The sequence below is a fragment of the Zootoca vivipara genome, chromosome 5 (genome assembly GCF_963506605.1).
Source record: "Zootoca vivipara chromosome 5, rZooViv1.1, whole genome shotgun sequence".
NCBI lineage: Eukaryota > Metazoa > Chordata > Lepidosauria > Squamata > Lacertidae > Zootoca > Zootoca vivipara.
In genome coordinates this window covers 45956972-45974642 of record NC_083280.1, presented here as the reverse complement: position 1 = coordinate 45974642, position 17671 = coordinate 45956972, and the positions used below count along the sequence as shown (strand labels likewise).

General features: G+C 42.4%; 1 protein-coding gene across 1 annotated transcript in view; it reads left to right on the top strand.

Moving 5' to 3' along the window:
- Positions 1-17671, top strand: part of COL17A1 (collagen type XVII alpha 1 chain) — a 63194-nt gene that overhangs the window by 18604 nt on the left and 26919 nt on the right. The window contains exons 10-28 of the mRNA XM_035133915.2: positions 541-696; positions 1515-1586; positions 2315-2383; positions 3637-3717; positions 6018-6182; positions 6902-6991; positions 7648-7692; positions 8763-8912; positions 10353-10547; positions 11251-11280; positions 11978-11995; positions 13045-13098; positions 13479-13583; positions 14654-14716; positions 15990-16025; positions 16255-16308; positions 16889-16924; positions 17096-17131; positions 17584-17646. Of these exons, the coding sequence (XP_034989806.2) occupies positions 541-696; positions 1515-1586; positions 2315-2383; positions 3637-3717; positions 6018-6182; positions 6902-6991; positions 7648-7692; positions 8763-8912; positions 10353-10547; positions 11251-11280; positions 11978-11995; positions 13045-13098; positions 13479-13583; positions 14654-14716; positions 15990-16025; positions 16255-16308; positions 16889-16924; positions 17096-17131; positions 17584-17646 (1518 nt within the window). The remainder of the gene's footprint in view (positions 1-540; positions 697-1514; positions 1587-2314; positions 2384-3636; positions 3718-6017; positions 6183-6901; positions 6992-7647; positions 7693-8762; positions 8913-10352; positions 10548-11250; positions 11281-11977; positions 11996-13044; positions 13099-13478; positions 13584-14653; positions 14717-15989; positions 16026-16254; positions 16309-16888; positions 16925-17095; positions 17132-17583; positions 17647-17671) is intronic.

Below are 17671 nucleotides of genomic sequence, written 5' to 3'. Positions count from 1 at the left end.
GCAGAGGTATTAATTGAAAGCTAGAAGTTCAGGACTCAGGAGTGACTCCTGACAAATAGGAAGCAACTGCAGGAAGCAAATTTGAATCAAACAAGGGATCTCTGCTGATGTCCAATTCCATGGCTGCTGAAAACTGTGCTAGGGATCACATTGGTTTTTTATGGTGTTTTAGAACAGTGATGAGAAACTTCTATCCCTCCAGATATTGCTGGACTACAGCTTCCATTATCCCTGACTATTGGCCATGCTGGCTGGGGCTGATGGGAGTTGGAGTCCAACAACATCTGGAGAGCCACAGGTTAGCCATGCCTGCTTTAAAACCAATTTGAAGCACATATTCATGCTTTTCTCTATAACTCTGAAGACTATATAAACTTGTTTTTTTTAAAAAAAAGGGAAACACCAAAAACAGACCAAGTTTCATATTTTATGGTGCTGTTTAGGGGAGAGGAACAGAAAAAGAAATCACATTGCCTAAGGATCATGCGTTGTATATAAAGAAATATGGTTTTTAATGTTGCTTGTTGATTTTTCTTCCAGTGTCAGGGACATACGACACGACCATCTTGAATGCTGCACTCCCCGCATACATGTGGTCCTCCACCCTGCCTGCAGGGTCGTCTCTCGGTGGCTACCACAACAACATGACTCAGAGCTCCTCTTTGATGAACACGGCAGCACACTCTACTGGATCAGGTACATGTTCACAGCAGCGGCCATAGCAATTCTGCAGACAAGCTCTGAGATAACTTTTTCTGAAAATCATGAGATGGCCAGTTGTGGTTACCCGATCCCAGAAGTCTTAAAGACCAAGAAGGAAGCATGCAGTGTGGATATTCTGTATCATCATTGCTTTCCTACATTTTCATTGCCATTCCTCAGTTGGTTTCAGAACTTGCCTTCACCGTCTGGGTATAAGTGATATTGGAAGTTGGGAAGGAATTTCCCCTTCAGGCCAAATTGCCTGAGTGACTGTTGGAATTTGAGGACAATATATCGGATCAGGGTGGGATGTGTGCCCTCTACTGAACTCATTCACTTCAGACATGTATATTATTCAATGGAAGGTTAAATTGAGTAAAGCAAATTTAGATGGCTCTAAGTACAACTGAATACCAATAAAAGAACATTTGTGAAGCAACAAACTAAACAACAGCTTGCAAGATTAGGGTAGATGTCTGCAAAGGGCGAAGCACAGTGGTTTTAGGCTAGGGATGGGAAACTTATGGCCCTCCAGATGTTGTTGGACTCCAGCTCCCATAAGCCCCAGCCAACATAGTCAATGGTCACTGATGGCAGGAGCTGTCCAGATATAAAGGGGCACAGTTTACCCCTCCGCCATGCTTTAGAGACTTCTTTCAGTGTGTGGACTTCAAATGGAAAAGTTTAAAGTTTACTGATCATTCTGCTACAGGACAAGTGATTTGTGTCACATCCCAGATGTGTTGGAAGCTTTCTGACCTCACCTACATAGTCAACATTCTCTTCCTTTCCCCCCCTACCTTCCCCCACAGTGTTTGGCGTCCCAAACAACTTGGCTCCCAGTTCCCCAGGTCTGCATGCTGGTCTCAGCAGTTCTTCCACAGGTGCGTTTTCTCCCTCCCTCCTTGATCCCACCTGTCAAGATGCGTGGCATTCAGGAGAGGGATATGCAAAGGGTTTCGTCTCCAGTTCTTCATGCCAGTGGCATCAGCACACCTGGACTAGTTTGTGGGATTTGTTTAAAGCTCCCACTTTGTAAACAGAAGTGCCTGTTTGAGGGATAGCTTAGAACTCTTGCAGCAGAGGATTTTTAAAAAATATTTATTGAAGATAATCATAAATACATACAATAAATACAAGTGAAATGAGCAACACAAATGTTGCAGTGTGTCCCTGAGCCTGGGTGCCAGTCAGAGGGATGTCCTTACCTGTAACCCAAGCCAGGAGGTGAGTGGGCAAAGCCTTCAGGTCTGGCATCCAGGCTTGCAAGGCAATTCCTTGCCTTGCAAGTCTCTCACAACCTAGGAATCAGCAAGGGATATTTCCACACCCTTCCTCTAAACTTTAAATATTAAAGAGAACTTTCAAGCTATTTCCCAAAAATAAAAGTTTATTCCTGTATAATATGTTAGAGATTTGTGCACTTCTGAGAGGACAGTTAGAAATGAATATGAAACATGACATACTAGCTCAGTTTATTAGGTACAGTATAGTGAAAGTCTTCAATTTTGTGGCATGGTTAATTTCAGACCATTCTTACCTGTGGGGAGTCACTATGGCTGTTTGCTTTTTTATAAACTTGCACCTCACCCCAGGATATTTTTATTTGCAGTATTTGGTGTTCAGAACAACCTGGCTCCAAGCACACTTGGTGTTGCCAATACTGCAACCACAACCGCAGGTAAGGTAACAGAACGTTATGAAAATACCTAGTTTAGTAGCCATTTTGGTGACATACATGTACTTGAGAAATTCAGCTCCTCATGGAATATTTTTAAAACCTTATTTCTATACATGTTGGCCATGGATTAGCCTCAGACAGGCCTTTGTAGACAGTTTGATGTTGTGCATATTCACTAACTTCAGTTGTGACTGGATGCTCCAAGGGAGGCACTGGGCTATAAACCTGGCCCCAGCATTAGGCAACGTGAAATAAACACCTCAGGCGGTAGATTATGATAGGCAGCAGTGACAGCCCCTTGATTGTTCTTCCTGATACCTGTATCCACTCGCTTTGTTGGAGGGCAGAGCTGTGTATGCCACACAGCCTGATGCTTCAGATGCAGTGAAAGAAGTTGTCCCATTTCTACTGTTGAAGCAAGATTCAGCTGCCCCTCTGGCTGGCTTCTGTGCATGGAGTAGAGAAAGGGGTGCTTTCTGGTCCTTCATCTCACACAGCAAAATGCTGTGGGCTGGCCCTGGCCATAGACAGTGATAGAACACAAGCTGTGGATACAGAAGGCCGCAGCATCTCTAGTTAGGACTTTCGTGCCCGAAGCCCCAGAGAGCAACTACTAGTCTGTGCAGAAGAGAATACCAGGCTAGAGGGACTAAGAGTCTGTCTGAGTACAAAGCAACTCCTTAATGCTCCAGATATTGATGAAACAGTCACTTATACCCATACGCTAACCACAGTGCAATCATATACAGCTACACATACTTGGGAGTACATATGTATAGGATTCCACTGCCAAGCACCCTTTGGTCATGAGGGGGTTTGTGAGAGTAGGGCATACTAAAACCAGGGACCAGGCAGGTTACTTGGGAACCATGCTTAAACCCATGCTGAGTACTATGAGTACAAACAGCCAAACATGATTAGTTGAGATGGGACAGCAGACACTGTACCTAAGTGTTGTCACAACACTAAGTACCCGGTACTGCCAAGTTGCCACAATAATACTCACCAGCCTTACAGGGTTGTTATAAGGGTTGTTTGGATTATTGCATTGAAATGCTTTGAACTTTAATAAAATGAAATAAAATATTATTGATTAGTAACTTGCAACTCTTTGCAAAGAGGTACCTTTTCCTCTGCTTATTACTCCCCCCCCCCAAAAAAAGGTGGTGGTGGGGAAGCAGATGTCTAGATCTCTTTCTTTGGCTTCCACAAACTGTGAACTGAAGCAGTTTTCTCTTCTTCTCCTTTATTAGCAACAGCATATGGAGCAAAGAAAAATACAACCCAGAGCTATGGCGTGACTAGCACTGGTGTGTCCACCTCATCTACAACTGGTGAATGTTCATTTTCATTTTGCATTACAGTATATGGAAAACCAGTCTCTATATGGGACCTTTTCTGCAATCTAGTATACACATGTCTGCCATGGAATGGGGAGGTGGGGTTGTGTCACTAGTGGCTATTTTTTCATGTATAGAAATGTTTGCTGGATGCAGGGGATTAGAAGGGACTCGGGCCTCATATAGACTGACCACCCCCCGCAAACACACAACAATATAAAAATACATTATATTAGGGGAAATTCCTTGCAAAAATCGTATACCAAAAAATGCCTATTAGGATAAATTTGCACTAAAATGCTGACAATTTTTTTTTAAAAAAAATGAGAATTACAAACTGATGTAGAAATGTTGGAAACTAAACTGAACTCCAGATATCACAGGACTGAAATTCCCATCATGTGTGTTGTTATCCAGACTTTCCACTAGATGCAGCTGCTGCATTTTGAAAATAAGAATAAAGGCCTAGTGCACTAAAGCGCTTGGAGAACAGATTAATATTCTCCCTAGTGCCTGTTTTGCAGCCATTTTTCCTCAAAGCAGAGCTAGAGCTGACTTGGATTTACATCATGAAGTCTAATTGCAAAACCGATATAATTGTCCTTAATTCAAACTTTATACCAGACGGCCTTCACAGAAACATTTCTTCATAGTCTTGTTGGATAAATCAAAGACAGCAGTTGCTTGCATGGCAATTCCACAAACCCATTATTACTAAAAAAGAACATATTTTAATCAAGACAGCAGAAAACCCTGCTGTCACCCATATAGGATTTATGCCCTGTTCTCACCCATATAGACTTTTCCCACCCTGTGCTTTTGCTGGTGCTTTTGGTGCCTTTGCTAGTATTGCCAAGGGTGTCAAAGCACAGAATGCAATTAGACATTTACAAGTCTAGATACTGAAATTGACATTATACAGTCCAAATACTGAAAATGACATTTTGATAGTCCAAATATTTAAATTTACATTTGAGCCTACAGAAGAAAGGGCCAAAAGACCCTAGCAGAAATATATTTTGGATACAGTACATCCTTTTTGGACAGGGTTTTTACCTTTTTTATTTCTAGCATGTTCCAGTGCCTCTAACAACTATGGCAGGAATTCAATAGAATGAGTTTCCCCCTGTTATATATGTACTGAAGGTGTTAGCAAAAGTGTCTTTCTACCCAGCATAAATTTGTAACCCAATTTGCATTTCGTCTGAATCCAGCATTTGTGGAGTTTTAAATAACTGTCTGAAAATGGGCAAAGCAATCCTCTACTGCAATTACACTGAGGCCAGAGATCAGCTGCCGCTACACCGGCAGAACAACTGCCCTATCCAATACGTGCTCAGTCCAGTATAGAAAGAGAAAGCACTTGGGAATAAAGAATGTAAATGCCTCAGAACAGCAGCATTGCCCACCAATCCCAGGGCGTGGCAGATGCTATGCACTCACACCAACCAGAGAACAGAGGGAGCCATTCCATGCCAGCTGATCTGGGGGCATGGCCATAGTGCAGTTATGCCACAGTGCCAGCGCAAGCAGCAACACACTGCTCCCAAGAGAACTTGGGTTCCCCTGCAGGATGGGATCAAAGAGCTCAAATATCACACACTATGCATATGTACAGCCTCAGAACTTGATCAGTATCCTCCTGGCAAACATTGGACCAACTTTTGCCTGTGTAGTCAGCAGCAGAGCAAGCCGATTGGGCGCCTGGGGTGGCACGCATGTTCTGTGCCCGGGGGCGGGGCAAGCCGGGGCAGGACACTCTGGGGGGACTCTGAGGAGTCTGCCTGCATCCTCTCACTCAGCCACCCTACAGCTGAGGGGGAGGCAGTGGGCGGAACATTTGGGGCAGTGCGGAGCCAGGAGCGACGTGTGGCTCTGGCGTGCTGCAGGCCCTGCCACTGGTGAGTGCTGCCCTGCATTTTATCACCCCCCCACAGTGGTGACACCTGGGGCGGACCACCCCCACCACACCCCCTTCCTCCTCCCCTGTGTGGAGCCACTTTGCCAGCATGTCTGAGTCCTTCTCCTGCCATTTTTGCCATGCTTGTGGTGTATCTGGCATGCCACCCGCTTAAGCATGGTCTGCCACCAAACTCTGTAGTCTGGCAGCTGACAGATCTTCACTAAAAGGTTATCCCCTAAATGTGGAAATCCAAATGTCCAGGTCCCCAAAATATATGATGAGGCTGGAACAGGGAAATGGCAGATTCCTGCCAACAGCTTGAATATTCATAGGGCTATTGTGCAATAGTTGCATGCTTTCATTTTCTTTTACCTTTTTCAATGGCATCCAGCTGCCACTACTACAGGCTCTCAGAATGATGACATCCTGCGCAAGGACTGCAAGTTTCTGCTCCTAGAGAAAGAGAATGTGGCTCCCAAGAAAGATGTGGAGCTGCTGATCATGACCAAGGACAGTGGAAAAGTTTTCAGTGCTTCCGGCACTGGGCTCAGTGGAGGTTTGTTTCCTGCCTCGTTCTCATGTCTCACACCCATTGGTGACTTTAGACTTAACTCAGACATTACTTTGGTGGGGTAGAAGCTGCCTTCCTATAGTTTAGTTTTATACTACTCTAGTAAGGTCTAAATGGGGAAACAGCATAATGCCTTCCCCTGCAATTGTTAACTGACTCCCAGCTCCTATGCTGTTTTTGTTTGTTTATCAAGATTCATAGACCACTGAATATTCAAAAACTATAAGTAGTTTGTGTAAAACTCTTGTGGTAACATATGAACTGGTCCTACGGTGCATGTATGCAAAGTATTTTTCAGGGGTTGGTTGTGCTACATCTCATTAGGCAGCCAGTGACCAGCATGTGGTGGCTCTTAGCCCAGCTGTCTGTGCTGCCATTGAGAGCATCTGTGGAAGCAGTGCAACTTGCATCTGCCAAAAGGTTCTCCCAGTCACTTCTGGTTTGCTTCTAAAGCCCCTGATCTGAAGTGTGGAGAGCTCGTTTCCAGTCCCTGTGTATTCACATAATCAGTGGCTATGTGGTTATCCTGGGAGCAGTGGAGTCATATTTTGGGTGGACAATGTAATTACCCCATAATAACTAAGTCAGCATGAATGAGGAAGAAGATTGTTCCAATGCTACTGGAACTTGGTCCGTTCAGACAAACCAGGTGTGATACCTACTTTGAGATACTGCTAAATGTATTTTGTTTGGGCTGTTTACAGGCTGTTATTCAGAAGACACCCTAAAGAAAGACAAGCAGGCTTTCTCTTCCTCTTATGCTGGAGATTCCTATCTGAAATCAGAAACAAATGGTAAACCTCTGATTCTCTGCCTTGAAGTAGGAATAATATTTTTCCATCATAGCTATAGAAATAAATGTGTGCACTTGTGTAACATACATTAAAATTGTGTAGGTGGCTATTGTACCATGGAATCACGTGTTGAGAAGTGGCTGTACTTTGTGGCTTCCTAGCACCTACACATGATAAAATAGTGTTTTCCCCTCTATACACATCTGCTAGAAAGTGCCATGTGCAGGAAATAATTGAGGTGTTGCTATAGTCATTCTGGAGGTGAAAGAAGTGCTTTAGGGTGAGTCGGGTTTTTTGGAGGGGGAGAGACATTTTCTTTAAAGGTACCTTTCTTGTGGTTGTGTGTGGGTGTTTGCAACTGTTGCTTTCTATTTTTGCGGATGCTTCTGCACCATTATTTTTTAGGGTTTCTTATCCTTTTTCATTTTAAAACAATTCCAATGTGAGTTGCAGAAACCTGTCTAATATTTACCCCCTTAATGATGAAAATTGCAAAATTGTGGCCCTATTCTCTGATCAGTGAAGCCACACTGCAACTATTTTCTCATGATGCTTATTTGGATTGGCAGCTGTTGCCCTGGCTTGAATTTCATTTAGGAATAGTGTGGCTGCATGTAGGAAGACTATTTAGCATTTGTTCTTGTTTTTTCTGATAGGAGGACTAAGATCTATTTCAACAAAGGACAAAGCTACTTATGCAGGTGAGTGTGTCTGCCTTAGAAGGGAAGCAACGTTTTATAGTGATTATAGCTTTAAAATGTTACTAGGTAAAATGTAGCCCTACTAACAGCTGATATCAGAGGCACAACAGAGCTACAACCCAAAGCTCAAATATTCCTTAACATGCCAACTAAAGTCAATGATACTCCAGTAGAAATGTTCCAGTCTACTGGGGATTGCAACTAGCAATCACAATCCACCAGGGAGTTCTCCTGTCTATGCCTCACAAGTGAACAGAAGCTGCACAAGAGCTCACTTAATGTTGTCATGTACTTTTACTGAGTCCAGAATATCAATCCCAGATGTCTCCCTTACTTCAGTTGCTAGAGAGTGTCCCCTGAGGAAGTGTAACACTATTTGAAATCTTTTGTCAAGCTTTAAAATCTTTCTTACTCCCATTGATTTTGGCAGAGACTTAAACTGGGGGATTCTGGTTCATTGCTTGTGATTTTAATCACTTCATGACACAAACACTCACCAAGTTCGGAATGTTACATTTAGAGAAAGATAAATGTAATGGCTGTGTTCAGACATCATGATGAACCATAACTGATCCATGGTGGGAATGAGGAGTAACCTCCCACTGCTTGGTGTGCCCTTTTCCTTTCATAGCCATAAGGAGAGGTTTGGAAGCATTTGCTTCCATCTCTTTTTAAATAACCACAGTGCGACATATTGTTCAAGCCCCACAAACTATGGTTAATCCTAACTATGGCTTGTTTGAAAGAAGCCATCTTCACACTACTGCAGTTTTGAAGCTGGCTTGTTTCAGAAGCCCATAGTTAAGTTTAGGTGGTAGCTAAATGTGATTCATTAAAGCTGTACTAGAGGAGAAAGGAATAGTGGGGATTTCGTGAACCAAAGGGAGGGGGCTCGGCTCATCCCAGTCATTATATCAACCATGGTTTGTCATGATTCCCAAATGAAGCCATTATGGAGAGAACTTCAAAGAATATATAAACGTCCTTGGAACGTTTCCCAGCCTACACCTTTGTGGAGCTACACTCCCTTGTCTAACCTGCTTTTACTGTTATGCCTCTGCTCACGATAGAAATCCGAGGTGATGATGGATGCGGTGGAGCAGGAGCTGCTCCAGCCTGGTGCCCCTGTGCCTCCTGTTGCAGCTGGTGGAAGTGGCTCTTAGGCTTGCTGCTAGCCTTGCTGCTTCTCCTTGGTCTACTCTTTGGGCTTATTGCTCTGGGTAAGTTATTACAAGCGAACAGGAGAAGTGATGGGTTGCAGCTAAGGAAGGGGATGGCTTAGTAACAACACAAGAGGAGCCCAACAGCATCAGGCTAAAGGCCAATCTAATCCAGTATCTTGTAGTCACAGTGGCCAACCAGGTGCCTATGGAAAGTCTGCAAGGCGTCCACAAGTAGTACTCTGTAGCAATTACTACTGAGCAATCAAAACAAACATGGGTAGGAAAGTTAAGCCATTGATTATGATGAGAGCATGGTCTTAAATTATTTAGGACTGGGGTGAAGGGATCTAGGCAAAGTGTGAAGAACCTGGGAAGCCCCAAGTGCCATTCTCTTTTTCTCCCCATGAGCAATGCAGGAAGGACACCTTCACTGAAAAGAAACAATTCAACTTAATTACATATTTTCACTTCGGTTAGAGAACTGACCAATCTGAGTTGATTGGCCAGTCATATGATGATATAGAATTTCCTAGGTAAAATGCTCTGGGTATGTATATAGGGTTGCCAGACTCAATAGAGGACAGGACTTCTGTGCCTTTAATTGCCCTGCTCTCTTTTGAGTCTGGAAACCTTAAAGAGAAACCAGCAGACCCTTTGCTTGGAAATTAAACAAAGGGTCTGCTGGTTTCTCTTTAAGGTTTCCAGACTCAAAAGAGAGCAGGGCAATTAAAGGCACAGGAGTCCTGCCCTCTATTGAGTCTGGCAACCCTATATGTATAACTAACATGGGGCTTGAACCCACAACCCTGAGATTAAGAGTCTCATGCTCTACCAGTTGATATATATATCACACATACATCCTCCTCTGAGAATCGACTGTTCACTCCTTTGAAAGAAGCTCTCTCTATCAGAATTGAGTTAACTTCCCCACAATTCAAGAAGGATTCCTGTTGCCCTTTCCCTACCCCTAGGCATTTTGTATTCAGTAAGTTCCCCACATTCATAACTGTTTGTGATTATTATGGTATTGGGGCAGTCACACAAAACCTCACTTTCAATACTGTTTGTGTCTGCAAAAACGTGGGAGCAGTCACATTGCTTCTCTTCCAATCAGTGCATATCCCAAACTTCCTGGTGAAACCCTATAACTTTTTTTATCACAAATGGTCTGGGTTTTGTTTGTTTTCATCTGTTTTTGTTGTTCTGTACCGTAGTTCCTTTGGATAGTGCTAATGTAGTAGCATTGGGGACACTTCACAGCGCAAGTAAAAGCAGAATAAACCCACCAGTAATGTACCATTTTTGAATCAAGAACATGTTGAAGAATACACCTGTGATAAAACAGCAGTCTGGAGGACCCCTAAGTTTCATCTCAGTTCTGGAAAAGCAGAATGGAGGCACGGGGTGGGGGGGTGGGGAGAGGACTAAAGTTGTATTCACACATGCAAATAGTGAAACCAATGATCATCTAATTCTTTGTTTTAACCTGTCTTTCAGCGGAAGAAGTGAAGAAGCTGAGATCCCGGGTGGAGGTCCTTGAATCCCAAGCCAGCCGCTGGCAGGTTCAACCCAACATAGTTGAAAACGTACATTCTGTACATTCTGAGAGATATAAAGCAGTACAGGGTGAAATTAGTGACGATCAGTTGTGGTTCTTAATGAAGAAGAGGCTGGATGTGGAGCGAAGCAAAGGTGAGGAGCCCACAAAATTCCACAAGGATAGGTAATGCCAGAAAATGTGTAGTGTTCTTTAGCTACACTCCTAAATTTCCTCTAACACAATTAAACTGGAGGGAGAGAGTGGAGCATAATTGAATTATGTGGACTTTGAGCTCCGTCCAAACCAATCTGTGTATTTGTATAAAGCAAAAGACTAAACTAAACTAAAATTAAAGACTATCACTTTTTCTGGTCTAAGTTTTAATGGATTAGAATACACTTCATCGGATGAATGAAGTGTAATTCTGGACGTTATCTGGAATCATGCTATACCCAGATGTCCAGAGGATGGAGCCTTCATTCCTGTCCTCCAATACTGAGGATCCTTATCTTTGAGAAAGCTGCTGTATCAAGCGACATGATGCTGGAAAAATTAGGAGCACATTAGGCTGTCATTGGCACACCTCCAGGATGCCATGTTTACTCCTTGGCTTTAAACATTCTAAGAGATTTCAAACTGGATGACACTATGCAGCCTAATTTTGTGATAATGGGCAAGTAGTCTAAAGAAGATCCATAGCCAACTGAAAGGGTTCCAGGACAAAATTCTTTTGGTTTCCAAACTGCACATACGTTCCACTTAATTGCACTGCCTCTCTGTCGTTATATTAAGCCAGAATTAGTTTGGGGTCATTTGCACAACAGAAATATGACTAGCATTTTGTTTCCTTTGCAGGTTATTTCCAAGGAGAACCAGGACAGAAAGGTGTGCTGCATCTCTGTTTTGATATGGGATTTCTCTTACGGTAGTTTCAGTAATGCGGGTCATAGAAATGAACAAGTGTTTAGGATGGGTTTTGCCTCCCCCAATAATTATGATTCTCAACCCAGAATGGGGTTTATGAGAAAGTTGAAGTACTACCTTTATTGTGATTCTCCATGGGAAGCCATGATAGATAAACCACTTTCAAGCCAGTTTCAAACTGGTTTAAATGGATTGCATACAACACTACATAAACAATATTCTACTTGCTCAGTGAGACTTCCCCTTCCACTCCACTCCCTGTGCTCCTCACAAAACCTACTCCAGAGAATCCCCCGACCTTCTCGAGCAGATTTTGAGGGTGCTCATTTTTAAGGGGCTGCAGGGGAGAAGAGAGTAGGGGGAAGTTTTGTTGCGCTTGGGGAAGGCTGTTGCATGAGCTGAATGGAAGTATTAGACACAAGCCAATTTCTTTAAAATTGAGAGAATTCACAGGAAATACAGAGAAAGGTGTAAGGAGTAAACCGGTTCAGCTGAGCTGAAGAGCTGATTGACCTAGAGACAGCCTTGACACTGTCTTTTATGAGCTCCCAGAACTACCCCTTTGTGTGACAGTAATTAGAGAGAGGTTGATAAAATGAGCAAAGCCTTATTTTGATCCCACAACTGATGCATTTCTGTCCTTTTTGTTCTGTCTTAGGTGATATGGGCACCCCAGGTGAGTTTATAATTCTCAGTTCCTGTGTGCTAGGACATCTTATTTGGAGTAACCTTTCTTTGTGTGTGAGCATGTGTTTGCAACGGAGTTTCCATGGCCACTAGGAATCAGGGCAATAAACCTGTACAGGTGCTCTAATCATGCCATCATTATGTGAAATAAAGGGGTGGGGGGATCAATAGTCTATATGCTGAATTGTTTAGCGTCTGATATTAAGCAACAATCGTTGTTAAGGAAGAGATTAGCATTGGGCACGCCTGCCTAACAATTGTCGTACTATCTGAGATGTAAAGAGTTCAGAAATTCTTATATTATTAGAGTGCTAGTTATATATAAGTGCACTGAAAAAGAGAAGAGAAATTTGGATTTTGCAGGTAGGGTGCTTGAAATTAGTGGGGAGGAGAATATCAGCTGTTACCACAGAGCACCTTGTTCATTTTCTCTGCTTCCCACTGTGATCAGTTGCTGCACCCGTATTATGCAACTTGATCTGTTTTGTCAAGTCTGAACATTACAAGAACAGAGAGAGATGCCTTCAAGTTGACTTGCAGCAATTTGCAGTAAGGCACTTACCGTAGATTGCCTTTATATTAGATGATACTCGTTGGAAGACGTGATGGAAAAAAAAGAGCGATTACTGACAGATTCCTTCACTAAGGACAGATTGGTCTCTGCAGTGGAGTAGGCAGAACTGTAGAACTCAAATACCGAAAATTTAATATATGATACTAGACTTCATTTTAAATCAAATCTGGGAGTGGTTTTCCATAGTAGAACTCAGTGTTTGATCCCCACATTCTTATTTTTAAACTTACCCTTAAACTGATGCTGATTCGGAACAATTCTTCTGGTTATTGCCACAGTTCATTGAAAATGTGAAATTTGAAGCAACAATCAAAACTTGAATTCAGATATTAATGCTGATTTCATTTCAGCTTCTCTACATTTCCCTGCGTTGTCACAAAGTAGCAGTGCATAGCTAGTGGCGCAGCTCTTTTTAACATCATTTATTTCACTTTCAAAAAAGAAAAATAATGTCGTTTTAACAGGTATTCCTGGCATCCCTGGGCGTGAAGGGCCAAAAGGACAGAAAGGCAGCATGGGTAAGCAGATCAAAGAATAATGAGCAATTTGAGTCAGAGAGCAAGCCAGAATGCAGGGCTAGAAACGCTAGATCTCAGGTAGACCTTATTGCTCAAGCAAAGCTTCAACTGTGACAGGAAGCCCTCTTATACTTCCAGCCCAGGAGGAGCCAATGGCCAAGTCAGTCTGGAAGGTTCTTTCCGAAGAAGTCAAAGTGACACTGCTTGCCTTTTTAGGTAGCTTCCAGCAGTTTCTGATATTTTCCTGAGAAGCTGCAGAGAAATGGCTCAGCACATGGGGCAGTGGGCAGCAGCTACTGACACAGGGGAATTTGTTAGCTCTACTGAGTAGAATGTGGCCTATGTTGGGACCTGGCTTCTAAGGTACTGGTTCTCTTCAGGTGAAACTGGCATGGAGGGTCCCATGGGACAAAGAGGGCGAGAGGGACTTCCTGGACCTCGTGGAGAGCCTGGTCCACCTGGATTTGGACAGAAAGGTGACAGAGGTAAACAATAATTTTGTGTCTTGCTTTCCCACCTAACATCGTTGATCACTTCTATTAATATTACAAAGTTATTGTGGGAAAGGAGGCCCTCTTTATAAATACCGTATATTCCGGCATATAAGACGGCTTCTGAACCCAGGAAAATCTTTTCAAAAGTTGGGGGGCCATCTTATACACCGGGTACAAGAATCTGCAATCGCCGCATATGGTGGGGGGAGCTCAAAAACTATATATATTGCTGGGGAAGTTCGGTAATAGTGGTCAAGTTGCCTTTCAAGGGAAGCTTGCCCAGATAAAATTACTAGGAACCCCATAGTTTGAAAAACACTGCCTTAATATTGTGCATGGGTATGATAATAACTGTGACATAAGCGATGCTTGGATAGTTTCAACAGTCGCATAAAATGGCAGCAATACTGTTGTGGAAAAGGCAGTAACAGTCTGGTATTTGTCCGAATGACATAAATGTAAGAAAGATTGGGCTGAGAGATGAGTTTATTTCCCAGTAATGTACTGTCTCTTGTACTTTAATTACTCATTATTCAGAGATACAAACAGGGCTGGGGATCACAACTGCATCCCCCTCAGATGCCAAGTGAATGGGGCTACCAGCCCTTAGTCATTCATATGAGTAATGGGATACAATGAAACTACAATGGGAGTTTGTTTTGTGGCAGGGAAAACAATACCTTATCTGCGTCCATCGAACTTTGGTTCCTACAGAATGTGTCCCTCTGCTCATGTTGTTGAGGGGTAAGGTGATGAAAGAGAGGGTTGGAAAACACTACTCAGCTGCTGTCTTCCAAACACTACTGGACTGTAACCTTATATTCTGAATGGGGTCACCTGACAGACTATGTAACCAACCCCACCAACCACATTGGCGTTATCAGGGTCAGGAAGAGAAGCATCTTCCTGCTACGGCTGAACATAATAACAAACATCAGTGCTGTGTAGTTGGTCTTCATGGTTCAGGGCCAGGAAACCAAGGAGAAACATGACAGAAGCAATTACTACCGGTAGGCTTCAGCAGGTTACTTAATGGATTCCTCTCACATTTTACTCTGCAGGTACTCCTGGCGAACCAGGACCTCAAGGTCCCCCTGGTGCCCCAGGTTCTGTTGGTCTCAAAGGTAAATTTAGTCCCTAGCAAGGACAAACAACAAATAAAAAAGCACACAAATAAAAAGCTCAATAGTTATCTATGAAGGAAACATGAGTTGCAACAGTGAGGCTGAACGCATTAATAATAAAAAAATTCCTTCAGTAGCACCTTAAAGACCAACTAAGTTTATATTTTGGTATGAGCTTTCGTGTGCATGCACACTTCTTCAGATACCAGATATCGTATCTGAAGAAGTGTGCATGCACACGAAAGCTCATACCAAAATATAAACTTAGTTGGTCTTTAAGGTGCTACTGAAGGAATTTTTTTATTTTGCTTCGACTCAGACCAACACGGCTACCTACCTGTAACTAGCATTAATAATACTTCACTTTTTTACCCCTTGGCTTTATTGTGACGAAGGAAATATTTGAGGCTATTCAGAATAAACTGGGTGCATATTTTAGAATACAATGGAGTAGTTCTTAGTTATCCTCTGTTGTTGTATTTACATGCAGTCATACCTCAGTTTAAGTATGCTTCGGTTTGAGTACTTTCAGTTTAAGTACTCCGCGGACCCGTCTGGAATGGATTAATCCACTTTCCATTACTTTCAATGGGAAAGTTCACTTCAGGTTAATTATGCTTCAGTTTAAGTACTCCGCGGACCCGTCTGGAATGGATTAATCCACTTTCCATTACTTTCAATGGGAAAGTTCACTTCAGGTTAATTATGCTTCAGTTTAAGTACTCCGCGGACCCGTCTGGAATGGATTAATCCACTTTCCATTACTTTCAATGGGAAAGTTCACTTCAGGTTAATTATGCTTCAGTTTAAGTACTCCGCGGACCCGTCTGGAATGGATTAATCCACTTTCCATTACTTTCAATGGGAAAGTTTGCTTCAGGTTAAGTACAGACTTCCAGAACCAATTGTGTACTTAGCCGAGGTACCACTGTACACAAATTCTCTGTATGGTCATTGATGTGTTTTTAAAAGAAATTATTTTTGTCCTAGACCGTAGTGTAGGCTAAGGGTCCTTCTAGATGCATCTAATATTGCAAACAGGTTGTTCAGATATTGCAAACATGCTGTTGGCAACTGGTTTCTTTACTTTATCAGATTTCCCCTATGAATGGTAAATCCAGATTAAATGGGGGGAAATACAGGCTGGCATTTTTCTATGCCATCCATGTTGTCTTGGTGCTACAAAAACTTGCATGCATGAGATTGCAAATGTATTGTTTGTTCATCTTTAAATCACATAATTCCTGAGCAGTTGCAATGTTTCCTTTTCTAGGTATGATGGGTTCACCAGGTCCCCATGGTCCTCCTGGTAAGTATCATGTTCTCATTATGTAGTTGTAAAATATAGTAAACCCAGGTACTGTAACTGGCAGCATCTGGTATATTGCTTCTCCTGCCTCAAAAGTAGTAAAACTATACAAAAGAAAAAGAAAGAAAAGAGAGCTACAAATAAAATATGTCATCCACTCAATTTTCTGCTTTTCAGAAACTTCATATATTACGTGCTTGACCCTTCTTGATTTTACTTTTCTTTTTAGGTCCTCCTGGGCTTCAAGGATTTAGAGGTGAAGCTGGTATCCCAGGTGTTAAAGGTATGACTCAGCGCCCAGAGCCCAATTTATCTGTTTCAAATTATAGGAGAGAAAATAATATATGGCTCTTTTCTGCCACTATCTATTGAGTACCTATAGCAGATAGTTGAATCCCTATCCCAAGGAGGTCATGGGAGCACTTCTTGACTGAAATTAAATAATAAAATGAAGAATATAAGTAATTTAAATGGTGAGGGTAACAGTTTTAAAAAGTGGGTGCATGCACGCGTTCATGGAAAAATAAAGAAGAAAGAGAGAGAGAGAGTTGTTCAAAATTATGTGTATTTTTTAATTTGCTAGTGAATTGACATGTGTTAGGAAAAGGCCTTTGGATATCATTTATTTATTTACCCCTCTCTTTACCCCAAAAAGCTTCCAGAGTGGATTTCATAAAATGAATAAAAACAAGGCAGTCTAATCCAGATTACATTGAGCTTTAAAGATATTTGGGGTGTGTAGAATCCTCCCTTAGGAGTTTGACAGATGCCCTACCTTCACTGTTCCTTTCAGTCCAATATGGATGAATGATTTGACTCTCCAATGTTTTTGCCCCAATTTCATTGTGTCTGTGTGTGTTTAGGTGAAAGAGGAGCCACGGGAGTACCTGGAACCAAAGGTATGCTGGATAATAATATGTGATTCCTCAATAGCTATCAGACTCCTATTTCCCTAGTCACTAGGGCGTTCCTTATATGTTTGCCATGAATATGTTTTTTGCTTTGACGGGGAAGTTTCAGTGTGAATTAATTGCATAATATCAACTTTCCTTTTTGTGTTTTCTTTTTAGGAGATCAAGGGGAGAAAGGACCCCGTGGTCTTACAGGTATGTAGTAAATTATCAAGGATTTTAAAAGGACATCACATGAGCATCCATGCTTGCCCATGATGACTAAGAGGTGTGCTTGGAAGGTTGTCATCCTTGAGGACAGGCAGGAAGTGAGGGGATTTCCCCTAGTTCTAAGGAGAACCATGGTCTCCCTCCATTCAAAAAGCAGAAAACCTGAAAGATCAGGAAGGTTTTTTCTGGGAGCATCAGTGATGAAGCAGTTCAGACTGGGAGCTTATGACAGGAACTAAGACTTTGCCACTGGCTCTCACCCAGGTCTTGATGCTCTGATGTGATCTCAAGAGAAGCACCTGCAAGAATTGCATGTTGTATTTTAATCTGGTATTGAAGACGGTTACATAGTTCACCTCTTTGGTTCTTATACCAGCAGCAACCCCTTAAAGCAGAACTATGCACATCATTCTAAGCCATTCCTGTTTAATTTGCAGGTGAACCAGGTTCCCGGGGGCTACCTGGACCTCAAGGTGAAGCAGGAGCTAAAGGATCAGTAGGTGAGTGAAAATATATAATATTGAC